The 19,609-nt window shown below is 35.0% G+C and overlaps 1 protein-coding gene across 1 annotated transcript in view; it reads left to right on the top strand.

The window, feature by feature from the left end:
- The window catches only part of VTA1 (vesicle trafficking 1), a 70,958-nt gene that overhangs the window by 11,689 nt on the left and 39,660 nt on the right, over nucleotides 1-19,609 (top strand). The window contains exons 2-4 of the mRNA XM_082633529.1: nucleotides 7,774-7,868; nucleotides 10,424-10,551; nucleotides 11,196-11,271. Of these exons, the coding sequence (XP_082489655.1) occupies nucleotides 7,774-7,868; nucleotides 10,424-10,551; nucleotides 11,196-11,271 (299 nt within the window). The remainder of the gene's footprint in view (nucleotides 1-7,773; nucleotides 7,869-10,423; nucleotides 10,552-11,195; nucleotides 11,272-19,609) is intronic.

Genomic DNA, 19,609 nt, shown 5'->3' with positions numbered 1-19,609 from the left:
TTTATAATAGTTCCCCAGTATTTTAATGTCATTGTCTGCTATTTCCATTATTTTGTCATTGTTTTATCTTATCTTATTGTTTTATCTTACGTTCACATTCTTCTGCTATTGCCATCATTAGTCATTCTTTTTTTTTTTTTTCTTTTGCGACATGTGGGCCTCTCACTGTTGTGGCCTCCCCGTTGCAAAGCAAAGGCTCTGGACGCGCAGTCTCAGCTGCCATGGCTCATGGGCCCAGCCACTCTGTGGCATGTGGGATCTTCCAGGACCGGAGCACAAACCCGTGTCCCCTGCATCGGCAGGCGGACTCTCAACCACTGCGCCACCAGGGACGCCCCCATTAGTCATTCTTGATTGGTTGCAGGACAGAGTGAATTTTAAGTACTTGAATGTCTGTTCTTGAAGGGATTTAATGTGACCAACAATTAAGTTAATCACTGTTCAGTTAGATTCTTTTGTGCTTTGTTTTGTTTGTTTTTAGCTTTGTGGAGCAGGTCTAAAGTAGTCTTTGCTTTAGGGACAGGTTAATCCTATCACTAAAGCATATCCCTTTGGGGGTCTCTACTGAATATCCTGGGTAAGCATCTGGGGCTCTCCACTCCTTTTGGTTGGAACTTGAATACATCCCAGCCCTGTGTGTGCTCTGGGGACAACCCAGCTCACAGCTTCTGCTCATTCTTTGGCCGTGTGGAGTTTTCTCCTTCACATGCACTATGGTAGGGTTCTCCTGAGCCTCAAGTTTACCCCTACACAGATTTCTGGATTTCTTTTCTTCATAGCTTCATCCTGTTCAGAACTCTGCCCCTCAACTTACAGCTGCCTCAGTCTCGGTGAACTCCAGTCTGTTTTCTCAACTCAGCTAGAGGACTGTGCTCTGCTTTGTACTCCCCTCCTGCTCCTTAGACTGGGATGTACCTCCAGGCAGAATGCTAGGCTGATATTGGTGTCACTTCATATATTTCCTTTCTTCAGATGTCTTGGTCTTACCATGTTTGTTTCCATTGTCTGAAAACTTGTTTTGTATATTTTGTCTAGTTTTTTGGTTGTTTACAGTGGGATAGCAAATCTCACTACTCCATGTGGTCAGAATTAGAATCTGTGTTCTCATTTTAGTAATCAAATCATCACTTAGTGTTCGCTAAGTACCAGCATGTTCTTTTAGTAGGAATTCAGAAATAGCTTTTTCTTAAAGCTACTGTATTATGACAGAAGCTCTAAAAAATTTGTTTAAGAAGGAATGAGTGAAGTAAATACCCTTTATTAATATATATTCATTCATACTTTGTTTTTATTCTTTGATTTGGAAGTCCATTCACAAAAGATAATAAAATCCCTGCTTTCACAAAATCAGGGATTTATAATATACTTATGAGTAGAGTAATATATTCAGTTCTATTTATTGGAATAAAATTTGCCTTTATACATCAGTGTATAGCATAATGATTCCTATTTGAGTGCTACATTAATTTAACCTATTAACTCTTAACCTATTAACCTATTAACAATTGCTTTTATATACCTTTTGTGTGTTTATATCATGCATTTCATATTTTTAGATTTCTCATGTATAAGCAAGGGTGTGTTAGAATGTTAATGTTTAGATTTAATGTTCATACCTTCAGGATTAGTAAATGTTTTTCTCCTAAATGTTTCACATTAAAGTTAGGTTGGAAAGTATTTAATCCTTTTGCAAATATGCCTCATTACTCATCTTCAAATAATATTTATTCATAAAAAATAAACATATTTCCCTGATGAAATAAATCAAATATATTTTCTTATACATGATTCTAGCTACATATTTATTCTGTTTCAGTAGGTAACTTTCCATGTTAGACATTAATTTTTCGTCGTACTGCTGCTGCTACAATGAATTACTTGTCCTGAACAGAGTTCTAGATGAAAGTGATGCTTTTTTCCATCCATTATGAAAAGGATCTTGTTGGTGTGTTTATTAATTTTCATAAATAGATTTAATGTCTTTTCACTTTTATTAATATTAGAAAGTGTATCTTGTGATACAGCTTAAGAATTGTAAACCATGTAAGATATTCAAAAATGTAAAAGGCCAACTTTTATCCTAAATCTTTCTGGGTCTGAGATGATTCTTTCCAGTCCTTCAATTAAAGGTGTTGCTTTATAATGATGTCCTTGTAATTGCAAAGACTGAATATGCATGTAAGCCAAGAAAAGAATGCATGTAAGTGAAACCATTAAACTGTATTGTCATTAAACTATATTTTGAGTATCAGCCATTTGTATTAAGGTTAACTTTTAAAGAACAAGAAGCTGACATTTGTTTATATTTGTGTTGTGAGGGAGATTGATGATGGTCGTGGTGATAGTGAATTGGGAATAATTTGATTTTTGCTTCAAAGGAGATACAGATAATCTTCATCGCTTGGTAGCAAGAAATTACTGATTAATTTTCTGCATGTTTGCTTAATGGGCTGTTACCTATGCTGGATAGCCATTTATGCCCAAAGTTGGTCCACTAAGTAGCTAACTACACTCCATAGATGGTAGGATTCATATATTGTTCACTACTTTGATAAAGTAAGGAGAAAGACCTCCTAGGGAAATGAAACTGTCAGTACTGTATTTCCTCACATTATTGTGTTATTGTGTTGACTAATAGTATATATAGATATCGAGTAATTAATTAATGTCTACTAAATTTTCTGTGTGTGTGTTTGGGTGAGGTTTTGTTTGAAAGATGTTTGAAAAAGTCATTTGAGAGGTTGGGAAGGTAAGGAAATCAGTCTTACACAGTTAATATAAAATGTCTTCAGAGAATGGAGAAAACAGGAGAGAAGATGGTAAACAAAATAGAGAACTTTAATATTTTCAAACCAAATGTTTCACATAGGATGCAAAATGTTGGCACATCATAAAAATATGGATGTTTAAACAACTGTAGCTTGTGCTCAGTTTATAGTGATGGAAAGTGTATTTTACTTTGGTAAATGTATAATTGAAATATTCAATTATAACAAAAGGTATTAAGCTCATTTGAGGTTGATAATTAGGGTATTTATAGTGATGCTGATCTGCCCGTGGTCTCTGTTGCTAGTATGTAGGCATAGGGAGAGAGGATAGTTGGGCTTATATATGAGTGTGCTTTTGCCAGAGGAATGTAATGAAAAGATTCAGGGATAGGAGATAGGACAATAAAGTTCAAGAAAAATCTATCATAAAATCAAAGCCGGTTGCAGAGGGAAGTTAAAGGAGAAAAGACTGGTTGTAATGAAGAAGTAGGGCAACACCAGTGAACTGGAGGAGGCCTGTTGTAACAAGCAGAGTTTAAAATTGGAAGAAAAGGAATTATGCTTAGAGTGAGTGCTTGATATACTGATATTGACAGTACAGCAGTTTGAGATGGTAATTTAGTTATGGGGTGACTGGCATGTAAAGGAGAGTATGTACAGTTATTGGAGATCATTGTATGCATAAGAAATAGATTTGCTTTTTCATCACAGAAAATTCAAAATTACGATTGCTAAGTAAAATAAGGATTTATTCCCTCATTTAAAGCAAAGTCTGATGTTGGCAGTACCCAGTACCAGTGTGCCAATTCCATGAAGTCATCAGGGACCCAAGCTCTTTCTAATTTCAAGTCTACAAACTAGCACGATTACCAAGGTCGCCTTGTGGTCCAAGATATCTGCTAAAGTTTCAGTCATCCCATTTCTATTCTTGGCAGCAGGGAGGAGAAAGGGGAAGGAGTCAGTAAGGTCTTTCCCCTGCTGTCATTCCCCCTTTTAAGGTCCAGAAGTCTCTCCCAACAGTTTCTGTTTATATGATATTTGTCTTAGGTAATAACATGGCCATATTTTGCTTTGAGGAATACTGGGAAATATACTGTTTTGGCAAGCCACATTACAACTCCCTAATAATGTGTAGGTATCTAGTTTGTAAAGAACACGGGGAGAAAGGATGCAGGTAGACAGCTAGCAGTCTTTGCCAGAAGTATTGATTATCCATGTGAACAGCGAAATTTTCAAGATAGTGGAAAGACAAGGAAAGACCCTGAGGTCCATGGGCAATTACAAGCATAACAATCCAATGGAAGAGAGTGGATGAGCCCTAGACCAGCGTATTTAGAAAACATTGAGAGAATACTGTAATAGTGGGATGCAAAGAGAAAACCAATCATACCTGCCAATTCTCTTTTTCTATTCTCTTATGCACTAGAAGGAATGTAAGAGAATTAAAACTCATTACTTGAGAGGACTGCAAATAAAATGATTTCTTCAAGTGACATTCAGGTTTTAATTAAGACAAAGAGGAAGAAGGAATCTGAGGAGAGGTAGGGGAGTTTGCTGATTCTGAAACAGTAGTTCCAGGGAATATGGTAGAAGGAACAGGGCTGTGTGGAGAAAATACAGTATACAGTTGAGAAGAGCAAGGATGCAGTGAGCAGTGATTCTTAACCTTTTGCTCATCTACCCACAAGTTAAAAATAATTAAACACAAATCTCCAATATTATGTAATTATTTATAAATAACTTTTCTGTATTGATGTACTAATACTATATATGTATTATAAAAATACTATATGTGTTATAAAAGATATGTAAAAATAGGAACTTATAAAGAATGAGATAGATGTATCAATAGAAATGCTGATATCTTCTTCCCCACACTCCTGCCAATCCCTGGGATCTTAGAGGTCTCAAAGGCTGCAGCCTCAGTATAGCTTAGGGTGGGGACTATTAGGGGAAATAGGAGCAGCCTAGCACAGAATTGATCCCTACACTCAACTAAAAGCCTTCCCCTTAAAAATAAGAGCAAGGGGCTTCCCTGGTGGCGCAGTGGTTGAGAGTCTGCCTGCCGATGCAGGGGACACCGGTTTGTGCCCCGGTCCGGGAGGATCCCACATGCCGTGAACCATGGCCGCTGAGCCTGCGCGGCCGGGGCCTGTGCTCCGCAACGGGAGAGGCCACAACAGTGAGAGGCAGAGCAAGAACACTTAAAATTCTTCAGAAAAATATTTGTAATACTGTAAGACATAGTAAGATTAAATATGGAGGAAAAAATCATATTATCAGTTACAGGTATTATCATGTGAGATGACATTTAATCTGTGATCTCAGTGAAATCAAATAGCCAAGACATATAAAAAGCAAAAACATATTAAGGAACCACAAATCATTAGAGAAAGGAAGGATTATTTATTGAGTGTATTTGAGACAGATGCCAGTAACTGAGGTGGATGCATGTTATTAAAAGTTAAATTCAAAAAGGAATTTAACTGGAAAAATCATAACTGAATATCCAGTTTCTTAGAGATAAAAGAGCTTTCCAAGCTTAGAATTGATCAGGGGAAAAAATCGCTTTGGGTACATAAATATTTTAAGCTTCTGTGTTTTAAAACAATATTCAAAAATTGAAAGATGGCACAATATTTGCAGCCAATATGTTTATTTTCCAAAGAGCTCATGTGATGCACTTTTAATTAAAAAAAAAAAATGCAACAAAAATGCTGGAAGACCAGAACAACTCACAGAGAGGAGGTGTTGGGAGTTCAGTCACAATTATAACAACAAAAGCTGACTAAAACAGGTACAGAGCTTGAACAACTCAAGAGATATGACTGGTTTGAAGAGGGGAGGGTGTTCAGCCATGCTTTAAAAAGCGTGGAGTGGGGAGAGGTGATTAGAACCTGGTACTCAAATGGGTAAACGACCTGGACATGTTGTTAAATATGACTGGTTAAAAGAAAGAGAAAAAGACAAAATTTAGTCACACTTGTGATTAAAGCGATGGATAATAAGTGCTTTTTTTGCTTCTCAGAATTTTTTTTTTTTGTCAGAGTGATATCCAGTGCTGGTTACTGTGCAGTGAAAATGAAAGCATCGTGCTTTTTACACTGTAAGTCAGTGTAAATCTATACAGTACTTTTAGAACTCCATTTTTTTCCTCTCATTAATACCTAGATAGATCAAACCCTTAAATTTGATATGGAAATAAATGCGTTAATTAATTAAGCTTAAAGCTCTATATCATGAGATAGCTCTAAAAGCCTAAGCCTTCAAAAGTAGTTCCCTCAGATACAGCTATTGAAATTAAAAATACATGCAGAATACGTAACTGTATTATTTGTATATTAATACATCTTTAAAGAAGATATGATTGGGTTGACATAATTGAATTGGAAATCCTGAGAGTAGCTAACATACCAAACCATGTTCTAAAGCTGCAGTAAATAAAGCAATGATAGACCAGTAGACTAACAAATAACAAAGCAAGATAGACAATATAAAGAATTAGGCCCTTTTATCCCATGAAAACTTAATATATGCTAATGAATGATAAAAGTGGCATTTAAATCAGTGGGGCAGAATGCGCTATTCTTTCATTCATGTATTTATCTATTCAGAAAATGTTTATGGAAGGCCAGGCACTATCCCAGATGCCAGGGATACATCAAACCAAGTAGACTACAATCGCCATTTTCGTGGAGCTTAAGTTGGAGTTGTAGTAGAATCAGAGGATAAAAAAATTGAAGATGATTACCTGCTGAGGAGAAAAAAAGGAAGGAAGGGGGATAGTGTTCACAAGATTCCATTTGGTGGGGGAAACATGATCTCCCTCCTTCCTACTGTATAAAGAACTGCCAAACAGCAATTTGTTAAAAAGCAAACAACCCAACAGAAAATTTGGCAGATTTTTTTCCTTTTATTTTGATAGCTATTCCTAATTCATAAAGGAGGATACAGAGCTATCCAGTAAATCTCTAATACCTTTTGAATAGTGAAAATGCAGAATCAAACAGTGAGATAACACAGTTCTGAGATTGATAAGTTTAATATCAATTTTTAATTTAATATCAATTTTTTGTGAGTTTAGGAGAAATGGGTGCTTGCATGTGTTATAGATATAACTGCATAGTTGTAATTCGTTTTGGAAGACAGTTTTAAGAGTACCTCTTAAAGTGGGAAAGGTACTACATACACTATGAGCCAGCAATTCTCATTCTTGGTATCTCCCTCAGGGAACTCTTGAATGTGTGCTCAAGAAGGTCTGGTAAGCGCAACATGGTTTGTAATGATGAAAATCTGAGAACTACCCAAATGTGCTTTAGTTTGTTGTGGCCATAGTGTGGAGCACTGTAGTGCTACAGAGATCTCCTTAGCGTATTGTTGAATGTAAGAGGTTAATTATAGGCAATATATGTACATACCAGTGGTAACAACAAGTACCACCAAACTTTACAGCTCTTACCACTGGGAAAGCTATTAGGATTGTGGTAGCAGAGAGGTTTTTAGCTTCAGCCTTATCTCTAATATTTCTATTTTTTTAAAGAGATGGTATACCTATTTTTATTTCTATATATAAAAATGACCAAAAAAATTCTCCCTGTTAGCCTCAGCTCGAGTGGCATTTCCCATTGTCCCAGCCCATATTGTGGATTTTATCAGAATTACTTATCTTGCCCTTGGCAAGTGCTCCTGTACATGTGGTTGTTTTTCTGAATGCCCTCACTTACCTATTAAATTGCAGGTCCCTTTGACAGCTTAGGACTTAGTCCTTTTATTTTTTAAACATAATGCCAAAAGAGAAGGCCTTATTTCATAAAAACTTGTTATCATCATCATTCATCTTGCATTCTTTGGATAATATTTTTGTGTTCTTTATATTTGTGAATAAGAGCCATAGTAAATCAAAGTTTTATTTCTAAATTCACTTAAAATTTGAACTATTAATTAGACAAAACATATTTTAAACATTCAGTCCTGGAAATTGTTCAAATCGTATTTTTCTTTGTAGGTCGTTTGTATGCGATGCAAACGGGAATGAAGATTGATAGTAAAACTCCTGAATGTCGTAAATTTTTATCAAAGCTAATGGATCAGTTAGAAGCTGTAAGTTGAACACTGAAAATTTATTTTCTGATTAATGTTTAAAATGCCGTTTTATTTCATTTGTGCGTTGTCATTTTAGTTCTTCCTGTTGGCAGCAATCAGCAATGTCATAGCTGAGGAAAAATGAGACACATTTTTTTTTTCATTTACATCATACTGCTTAGGGAGTTGTAAGTAGGTATAAGTCGGTTTCAATATCTTTACATATACATTATATCTTGTTCCAGGTTACTGTAGATGACCTTTGAGTCATTCTTTCGTATGACAAACCCTTTCTAACCTTCCTTCATGCAGTCACATGGATGATTGATTTGGGAATTCTTAAATGGCTCTTGTAATAATGAAATCGGGGACTTCCTTGGTGGTCCAGTGGTTAAAACTTTGCACTTCCCCTGCAGGGGGTGCGTGTTCGATCCCTGGTTGGGGAACTGCGATCCCACATGCTGTGAGGCATGGCAAAAAAGAAAAAAAAAAAGAAAGAAACGGGCTATTTATTTAGTGAAAAGGACCATGAAGGAAGTTGCCTGTTGTTTCTTCCTCCTACTCTTGGTCCCATAACAAGATACTCTTATGGTCTAGGCATTTTCCTCTGCTAGCAGAAATGTGGTAGGTGACTAATAAGTCATCTTGAACTATGATAGAACTTCACAGGTTATGTAGAAGCACGAATCCAGGGAAAATTGAAGGATTTGATTGGGTGTCAGTGCATCAGGAAGTCAGCGTTAAACCATAGTAACCTTACTTAGTAAGCAGGGCTCCACCCTGTGCCTCCCATGCCCAGCCATCCCAGTTTCTTTTTTAACAATGTCAAGGTTTACTTCTCATTAATGCATCTCCTCCGAGGCAGTTATATTCATAGCTGTGACTTACTTTTTATTTGCTTATTTGGTTATGTGACCTGCTCAAGAGAATTAGAATCCTAAATGTTTATTTGATCAGTTGCATTATTTTGTTTAGAGAAACAAAATTCAGACATATTAAAAATCAATACACTTATACCAGTCAGCCCAGAACTCTTTTTAAATGTTGAAAGTTATTCAGATCAAAGCCTACTTGTATTAAGCAGCCATGGGCAATAGTGTTCTCTCTAACTTCGTATGGGTGCCTGGCCTTCTGACCCAGAATCCTGTCATCTGCTACTATTAACCATCCAAGGTAGCCTGGTGGCACCACTGATGACAACTCAGCTGCCCTTGGAGTCTGTCTGGCCTTCTACTTCTAACACTGCTTCTGTGGATGCAGGAAGAATTTGAGTACCCTTCTTTTGGAGGGTGGGGTTAGGAGACGGGAGGAAGAATGTGTCTGACACGCAGCAATACATCTGTACAATACTGTCTCTTACAGACATTTTATATAGAATATATCTCTTTATTAATTTTACAGCTTAACAGTAATAGCTAAAATAACAATAGCTTATGGATAAGACAAAACTCAAACAGTTCTTTATAATATGCAAAATGTAAAATCACAGTTATAAAGAACTTACCAGGAATTTATTATTATCTACGTTAAATAACAAGGAAGTTCATTCCATGGTGAGAACATATCTGCTTGTGCTATAATGTTTATATTTATAGTTGGAACACTTCAAGTATATTATGTCTTTGCTGCCAGATATTTTATGCTGAAGGCGAGATGAAATGACATGCTCCCACTAAATTTTTCTCGAAATAAATTGCCTCTACAATTAAATCATTTCACAGTGTGGATACAGTAAACCAGTGTTATATGTGGGGCTTTTTTTCTGTTTTTGTTCAGGATAAACGTGCCCAGATGTCCTTAAATTCCAGTATTCAAACTCTTCTGGGCCTTAATTATGAGAATATGTACTTTGCTGATTTTATGAAAAATCCTCTTGCTTTCTCTAAATTTAATTTGTTATTTTATAATGTTCTTTGAAAAAAGCAATTTTTAAACAGTAGTGTGGTACTCAGATCTAATATTGCAGAAGGTCATTTTACTCCAATGTGGCAGTCTGAGTAAAATGTAGGAATTCAGTTTGTTGTTTTTAAGATACTTTAAATTATTGTATGTGTAGGAAAGGGATGTACTGACTGGAAATTTACATGGTTGTAAATTGTGTTGATTTGAGATATATATTTGTCTAAATTTTTAAAACTTCCGTAATCCTATTCTAAGTTTGTTTTCTTATACTTTACTTAGAATTAGATCTCTAGTGCAATGTGCTCTGAGAGATACTTTTTTAGGATATAATGATCTTTCTCATTGTATTTTTCTACACTTGATAGAAGAAATTGAAATAGGAATAAATTAAAAATTTAAATTATGCATGGTTAGGAAAGAATTTCTTAATCCCATTTTTAGGATACTTGTTAGTACATTTGAAATATTTGTCTGATGCTTTACATAGATAGTTGGATGTTTTTTATTCTTGATTATTTTGATATTTAGAGCTAAGTTATACTTTCACATTATCATGAGTGTCTTTCTTCAAAATTTTGTGAATGTTGGATTTGATTATTGGGAATTTTTATACTTAAGTATACACTTCTGTGAGCCCAGAATCATAAGTTCTGTATCTCATTTTATTTTAGCTTAAGAAACAGTTGGGTGATAATGAAGCTGTTACTCAAGAAATAGTTGGTTCTGCCCATTTGGAGAATTATGCTTTGAAAATGTTTTTGTATGCAGATAATGAAGATCGTGCTGGACGATTTCACAAGTAAGTAAAGATAGATAAAATAAAAATTATAGGTTTAGTTACTGTATAACCAGAATTTATCCAGTTTTCTCTTGATTACTCTCAGACTTCCTGATTAACGATTTAGATTTTTTTTTTTGAATCTCAGAATGAGTTTGGGTTACAAGAGTGATCCTGGCTTTTTAGAGAAAATGGCTAAATGAAGAACACCCAGAGCAGATTCATTTTCTTAGTAAATATACCCTAACTAGCCATTTAGTAAAATCTGTGTTGATTTTAGCCAAAAACAGCCTGGTCCAATGATACTGATTTTAAAAATTCCCACCCCTACCGATTCAAATGATTTGTCATTATTATAATAAGACTTAAATACAGAGAAATACACATGGCTTGATATGGATTCAGATAGTACTGTCATTACATTTTCTAAAATCAGACACATACTATGAAACCTTGTTGTAGCATATTCACCTGTTATATGTGTTGTAACTTTCTCCTAATAACAGATTACAGAAGGAGCTCCATTGTACTCTTGAAATCTGATTTTATTTAAAACATTAATTTCAGAGTGCTTTTATAAACATTGGAAGTTTTTGTCTTATAGCTACAAGACTAATTCTTACATTTTTCATTTGAATTAGATGAACTTTTCTTTTCTCTTCCAGAAACATGATCAAGTCCTTCTATACTGCAAGTCTTTTAATAGATGTCATAACAGTGTTTGGAGAACTCACTGATGAAGTGAGTGTACATTCTTTATTGTCTTATTAGCTGGAGATCAGTATTGTTGCTTTTTATTAGTCTTATTATTGCATTGTTTATTTAGAGCAGCATGTCCATCAGAAATGTAGTATAAGCAAAACGTGTAATTTTAAATTGTCTACTAGCCACATTTTAAAAAGTGAAAACAAAAGATGGAATTATTTTTAATGATAAACGTTTTTTTTTTTGTAATAAGTTCTTTAAATCCAGCATGTATTTTATACTTAATGAGTACATAGCTACTGTATTGGTCCCTGAACCCCAGGATCAGAGTTTGATTTTATTAAGTGTTTAAGTATTACTAATCCTGGATGCTGTTAAATTTCTGTACTGTTATTTGGTAGACATTACTGGAGGCAGAGACTTTTTAGTGCTGTTTTTTTCCTATTTTGTTTCTAGCCAGAAATATTATTGTTAAAGATTTGTCTCTATTGTAAAATACATATAGAACTAGATATTTTACAAGATACTTCCTATGCATTTTATCAGTTTGTTTCTCATAACCACTCTAAGATAAGTAGAGCACATATTCATTTTATATATGAGCAAACTGAGGCTAAGTGACAAACTTGTTGACGTGAGTTCGGTGTTGTTTTCACTGTAGCAGGCTTTACCATTGACATGGAAAATGTGTTTTCTGAGAGGGGAGATATTAATCTAGAAAGAGAACAAAAGAGAGAGAGAGGGCAAGGAAGAAGGGAGGGAAGGAGGGAGGGAGGAAGAGAGGAGAAAAGAGAGTTACAAATGAGACTGATAGAGGCATGTCATATTAGTGATTTGAGATCTATGAAGACCACTGCTTTCTATGAAATGATTTTTTCAAAATGGTGAGCAGCTCAGTGTATCATTCCAAACAAAACAAAGGACAATCTATCTATGAGATATTTTACATGTTCGTAAAACAGTACATCAAAACTGTGCAATAAATGCTTTGTTTATATGTAAAATGTAGTTAAGCTCTAGGCCTGATGATCATAAGCTGAGTTTTTGAGTTGGCAGAGGTGTACAGGACATTTCAAAATTGTGCCAAATGAGGGACACTTTTTTATTGTGTGTGACTGTCCCTTTTCTTTCAAAACATCATCCTGTCTCTTGCCCACACAGCATTCCCCAGTCAGATGACTAGAAACCACCAACAGATATTTCCAAACACCCGCGAGGGTATGGGGCAATGCCCAGTGAGAGCCACTGCTGTTAACTTTTCTTGAAATAGAGAAATATAAGAGAAAACTGAGGCCTGGAGTGTGAAAACCACAAATGCTTCTCACTTTTTTGCATTTTAGAGGCCCTGTGGATCCACTCTTTAGCTCCCTTTCTACTCCTGTCTCCTGTTACTACGGATCTGGATTTTTTTCCTGTTTTACTAGTATGGGGCTCTATACTAAACAGGACATACAGAGGACCTAGAGGTGATTTAATCATGACATTATGGAAAACTGTAGATAGGTAGTCAGGTTTTGGCGAGTACCAGGTGGCTGAAGGAGAATAATGAGACCAGATTAGAAAAGTAAGTCATAAGCCAGATCAGACAGATGATAAAAGGCCTGGCGTCTTCAATTAGGGGATTTATTGAATAAAGAATTATGCTTTGGGGTGCTTGGTATGATAAGACTCTATAGAATGAACTGGGGTAGGAAAGAACTACAAGTCATTTGGCAAAAGAACTAGTTAATGATTACTGTGGAACTTCGTACAAAGTGGGTTGTCATTGACCTGAGGAAAAATAATATGTTTAGACTTAAATTGTAAAGTGTGAGGTGCAGGTATAGCCTACAAAAATAAATCACCACAAGACACTTGGAAAGAAAAAGACAAGAAATATGCAAAATAGAGATGAAAGTTCAAGTTAGGAGATTAGACAAACCCTCAGGTAAGAAGATAGTTTTGAAAGAAAGAGAAGATGATCAGGTAAACATCCTGATAAACACCTGTATTTAAAAGGCTAGAGGAAGAAGTGAATAAAGAAACACAATTAGAGAAGTGGATAGAAATGTAAGATATCAGAAGAGAAGGTCATGATAAGGCACAGTAGCAGATAAGTTTGCCAGATACTTCTGAGATGGCTTTTCTTGCCTCTCCTACTTCTTACTTAGAGGAGCTGCTTTTGCCCACATATCTCAGAAGCAAGCACACAGTTCTTTTAAGTTATAACTGCTAACAGTGGGGAACCCAGATAAAAGGTAAAGTAATAGATACAGGAAAAAGAACAAAATGTCCAGAAGTCTTAAGTGAGTAATGTAGGTTTGGTTTTGTTTGTTTTTGTTTTTGTTTTACTTAAGGGACACATAAATACCTCCACACATAATTAACATGTCATTCATCTGCATTTCAGAAGGAAAAAAAATCTAAGTTTACATATAGGTATCCTTAACAAAGAACAGCTTTCTTAGTTATTTGAACATAGTAGCTAAGGCAAGGACTCTTAATGGGACAAATGAGAGGGCTTCAAAAGGAGTTGGGGGAGAGATGTTTATATACTGAGGATACTAAAGACTACATGTAGCCCAAGAGTGAAAGAGACATTTTTCCAAAATGTTTACACTCTTTTCTTTCCCTGTCTAGTCACCCAACCTGCTACCTAAGTTTTTCTGCCTTGCATTGGCATTAAAGTAGGAAATAGCATCTGTGTTGGTGGTTAAGGGATCCAGAGAGCAGGAGGGGTCTGAAATGGTATGGAAAAAAGAAATTAGGCATTGTAAGGCCAGCATGGAAAGGACGTCCCTATAATTATTTGATTGGGCTGAGGTTTATTCTTTGGGCCTTTATGTAAATCCTGCATTTTAAATTAGAAGATGTATGTACACACATTTAGTGTGTAATTGTATGTGGGTGCTCTTCACTAACTTACATATGTTTGTTATAACATGCAAAGTTTATACATCCAGTGAAAGTTGTATATATCAAAAGTTATAATTTGTTGGGCATACAATACTGACATTTCTCATACCCATTATTATACAGTGATCTTATCCTTATATAACTAGTGAACTGGTTTTTGGCCATTGAACTAAGGTTGACTAAATAAAGGCAGCCGACAAGGAAAGTGAAATACTGGCAAGACTGTTCATACACCAATAACATAATCCCCCAGCCAGGCAGTTTGATCAGCCTAGTTTCAAATTCTATTTTCCCTTAATTTTAATTCTGGTTTTTGTTCCATCATTTTCCATTTCTAGAAGTGGCATATTCATCATTATCACTGAGATACAGATTTTTCAAAATAATGATTTAAAATGTCATAACTTTAAATAATGCTCCACTTGAGTGGAATAGGGAGGAATACACTCTAGCTGTGACTTTCGCAGCTCCTACCAAAACAGATAAGCAAAGTATCATCGGCGTCAACCCTCTCTGGTAGGTCCTCATTGTTGTCTGAGGAAATCTAAGGCTTGTATTTCTTTACTTGTGATTTAAGCACTCTATGCCTAAAACAAGACACAAACTAGCAGAACATTTCTTATTTCACAGTAACTATTAAAAACATGACATGTTTTAAAAGCTGGGTATAACTGGTTACTCAAAGCATTGTAACTCATTCCCTCCTTTCCACTTTCACTTTAGTTTCATCCTATACTTTGAAAACACTAGCAGAGACAAAGACAGGAAACAGAAAGGTGGGAAAAGAATAAGTTTAAGGATTTCAGGTAGGGAGATTTTTTTTTTTTTAATATGTACTCCTGTAAGTATATTTCAGGAATTGCTGTTTCTTATTTGTTCATTTATAAAGGAAATGTGGTGGTGTTATTACCTGCATAATATCCCATAGCTTTTTAATAAAGCTGGAACTTTCTTCAAAAAGAGTTGTTTCCCTTGCTTCTCAAAGAATGCTGTATGAGAAACATTAAAGTCTACAATAACAGAAAATGAAGAAGGGAAAGGCATTATAATTATCTTATAGTTTTTATTTGTGTATTTTAAAATTATCTTTTAATTTTATCATCTTTATAATCAAGATAATGGGGTTTTTTTAATTATATTTTTTAAAGTTTAAAAAATGGCGTGGTTTTTTCCTGTCAGTCCTGAAAACTTATTTAAAAGAACAGCAACAGTGGTTGTCAGCGCCAAGCCTAAACTCCAAAGCAAGAGGTCATTTTACATCTCAGGACTTGGTTTTTCTTCTGTAAAATGGGAAGCCTAGTCAAGCAGATCTCTGAGGTCCTTTGCAGCTCTACCAGTCTATGATTATATGTTCCATGCATGCAAGAAGAGATGGGAAAAGGAGAATAAAAAGCAAAGATGAAAAAGCAGACAGAAAAAGAAAAGGAGAGAAGCAAAAATAGTTTTAGATTAGAAGCTCCAAAAGGAGGGATGAAAAATTACCCATTTAAGTTATATAAATGATAACGAAAAGTAGAGCCACCAGAAACTATTGACAGCCAAGCACTAATTTCTAGTAGGAAGAAAGGAGAAGAAACATGACATGGCAATGTAGGGGCTGTCAGTGTAGGGAGGGAGCAAGACGAACATCTGGGGCCTTCTTATGGCATTTGTACGTAAAGATGTTGAGTCTTCTAGTTAAATTCCTTTTATTTAACTTTCCAGCCATTTTTTTTAAAGGTCGTTGGTTCACAAGCTACACTACTGCAGTTTACCTAATTAATTTTCCTATTTTAGGCTCTTTTACCCTGGAACCTATTCTCCTCTGTCATTGTTTTATTGAAGAACCTAACAGGGACTTTTCCTTTCCTGGCTTTGCAAGTCCAGACTCCTTCTTGTGCTACTTCTTACCAGTCCCATTGTATGTTTGTCAGACCATTCTGCTTACCTCCCGCACTCAGCTCTCACTGTTGTAAACTTTGGATTTTTAGCCTGCTTTGTCTAAGTCTTACCTTCTCTTCGAGTCTTAGCTCCATTATTCTAGCCCTTATATGCATTTCTCCATTCTCTCAACTCATTTAGGATCTTAACTTTATGAATGTTACACTATAAATGTGTTGACTTAAGATTTTGGGGTTTTTTTAATTATTTTAATTTTTAATTTTGTATTTTAAAGCAAGCGATGTTCAAAATATATATATAGGTTATTTTTCTACTTTAACATCTTGTGTTAACTACTTATGGCCAGTATTGATAGGCTTTCTTTTATCATATTTTAGATCTATTTCACTTCTAGCAGTGTTTGAGGAGCAGATACCATTTTGCCTTTATCTGTTGAGTTTCTGCTAATTTGGGGGAATCAAATGAATATGGTATGTTTTCCTGCCCTCACAAGGTTTGTGTTCCAACTTGGAAAGGGAAGCAGAATAACTGAGTATGATGATATATGGTGTAGTAATGACAAAATACAGTGACGCGATCCAATCCTACCATTTGCCTGGCACTGTGCTTAGACACTTTAGATATATCTTGTTTCACTTTCACAACCCTGAATTACTGTGAGAAAACAGAATCAGAAAATAAAAGTTCCTTGTCCCCAGATGCTATGGCCCTGAACAGTATTAACAAACTCTGTGTAATAAAGGTCTAGCATTTTTTTCTTCTTAATTCCCATTCTGTTGCAAGCTGATTGTTTTGTAAAATATAAATAATGATTAACTAGAAAAATAAAACCTTAAAAAGACATATAAAGTACAAGCCTAATTTGCTGTAAGTTTCCCAAATGCTGTCAATTTCTGTACTGTCTTGCCACAAAAGTGGTAAACAGTTTGCAGGCCAGCTCTGGTTCTGGGACCATATTTTGATTGGCACTGATCTACATCCCTCTATGGGAGCTCCCAGAGAATCCTGTTTGTATCTCAATCAGGGACTCTCCCTACTCGAAAAACAGGGCTGCAATATAACTGGAATAATAATGTACATGAATAACTGTCTGCAAAGGAGGTAGTCTATTTAAGGTATCCATTTGCACTGTAAGGTTCAGAATTAAGCAATATCTTCTTGCTAGCCTAGAAAACCATGGTAGATCAGGAGAAATTCATCTACTTACAAAATTGTGTTTTGTACATACACCATACCTTAAGTTTTCATGCTCTCACTGTACACTGAAAGTCTCATTCTTAGTAATTGTAATAATAAATAGAAAGATATGAGGGTAGTATTGTCTGTCTTATTAGAGTAGGAATTTCATGTATCTTGTATTCATTTCTGTATAATAATTGCCAAGAACGGTGTCTTGTACATGATCTTCAAATAGTTGTAAATGAATGAAGTATTTTTGCATGCAATGTTAGTATAATGTGGTTCAGAATACTGCAGGCATTGGCCTCAAAATCCCATATGCCACTTCATAACTGTGTGACTTTGGGTAAGTTATTTGACTTATGTAACCCTGTTCCCACATCTGTAAGATGAAGAAAATTGTAACAGCTACTTCTTCAAGGTGTTTTGGATTTTAAATGAGAAAATACATGTAAAGCCTTTAACAAAGTACCTAGCATATAGTAAACGCTTAAAAAACATTAATTTTGCTTTTATTAGTTGATGGATAATGTTCTAATATCCTGTATTTAGAGAGGACATCCACGTAAAATACATGAAAATTTTAATGGAAACTATCCTCATCTACTCAATCTTATATATTAAGATAAATTTATTCAGAAATAGGCATATTATATATTATTACTACTATATTTGGAGGTCCAGCGTGTACAATTGGAGTCTCACAAAAGAGACTAGAAAGAAAATGTTGAAGAAATGACCATAGATTTTCTAAATTGGGTGAAAAAAACAGTTATGGAGCCAAGAAGCTCAGTGAACCTCAAGTAAAATAAATGCAGAGAAACCATACCTGAGAGCATTTACTGGTTGTGATAGTCCAACCAGTAAAGTTCAGTGATGGAAGAGGAAATCTTGAAGGAGCTGTCTTGGGAAACGACACATTACGCACAAGGTAACAATGCTTTGAAGGATGGCTGGCTTCTCATTTTTTAAAAAAGTTGTGGCAAGAAGATAATGAAATTGGCATATTTAAAGTACTGAAAGAAAAAGCAAACAAGCAAAAGAACCTGACAGCTCAGACTTCTCTGTAGAGCAAAGCTACCCTTCAAATAATGAAGGTAAAATAAAAGACATTTTTAGATAAATTAGTTCATTACTAGCAGATCTGCACTAAAGATCTAAAGAACTAAAGAACAGCAGAAAGGAGGTTTTTCAGGCTGAAAGAAAATGATACCAGATGACAACTTGGATTTATAGGAAGGAATAAAGTACACTGATACAGTGTGTAAGTAAATACATTAAAAACTATATATTTCCTCTTTTATTTGTTTCTTTAAAAAAATATATATGCCATTTAAGTAAAACTTATTGTAACTATACATATATATTTGGTAAACCACCCCCAAAAAAAGGCAGGGAAAGGGAACAGAGAGAAACAGAAGCAGATAAGACTAATATAAAACAAATAGCAAATTTTAGGCCTACATACAGCTGTATCAGTACATACTATAAATGTAAATGGAGTAACACTCCGATTTAAAAGTAGAAAGCAAGTCCCAACTGTATACTATTTATAAGAGACATCCTTTAAATACAGAGACACAGATATTTTGAAAATGAAAAGATGAAAAAATATTCAATGCAAATACTAAGTTAGCAAAATCTGAGGTGGCCATATTAATATTAGATAAAGTAAACTTTAAGATGATGTTTTACCAGAGGTAAAATGGGACATTTTGTTATCAAGAAGATATTACAGTTCATTAAAAAGTTACCACAGTTATAAATGTCTATGTACCTAATAGCAGTTTTAAACTTTATGAAACAAAACGTGATAAAAATAAAAGAAAATACAGAAAAAAAGTCATAATAGTGGTTGGAGATTTTAACACCCCCTCTCAGTCATTTGTAGGATAAATAGTTTAAAAGCAGTAAAATTATCTAAAATGAATAAAGACTGCCCACATCAAATATTGGCTAGAATGTGTGAAAACAAGAGCTTTCGTACATCGCTTGGTGAAAATGTTAGATGTCATAACCAGTTTGGGAAGAGATTTGGCAGATTTTTATGAAGTTAAACATACACCTACCTTTTTACCCAGCAATTCCTTGGTGTTTATCCAAGAGAAATGAAAACATATGTCCAGAAAAGACTTGTTCAGGAGTGCTCATAGCAACTTTATTCATGATATCCCAAAGCTGTGTAAACAGCCCAGATGTCCACCAGCAGAGGAACTGATAAATAAATTGTGCTGTTACTAAGGTATAAAAAGAGGCTACTGATATACCCTAAAACATGGATCAATTTTGTAGACATGTTGAGCAAAAAAAGACCCAAAAGAATACAAACTATATGATTCCCTTCATATAAAGTACTACAATAGACAACTTGATTCTAGTGAAGAAAATTAGGAGTTTTTTGGTGTATGGCAAGGAGAAA

This window comes from Mesoplodon mirus (assembly GCF_964341445.2).
Source record: "Mesoplodon mirus genome assembly, chromosome: 10".
Taxonomy (NCBI): Eukaryota; Metazoa; Chordata; class Mammalia; order Artiodactyla; family Ziphiidae; genus Mesoplodon; species Mesoplodon mirus.
The sequence above is the reverse complement of the archived record's forward strand: the minus strand, read 5'-3'. Positions and strand labels throughout refer to the sequence as shown.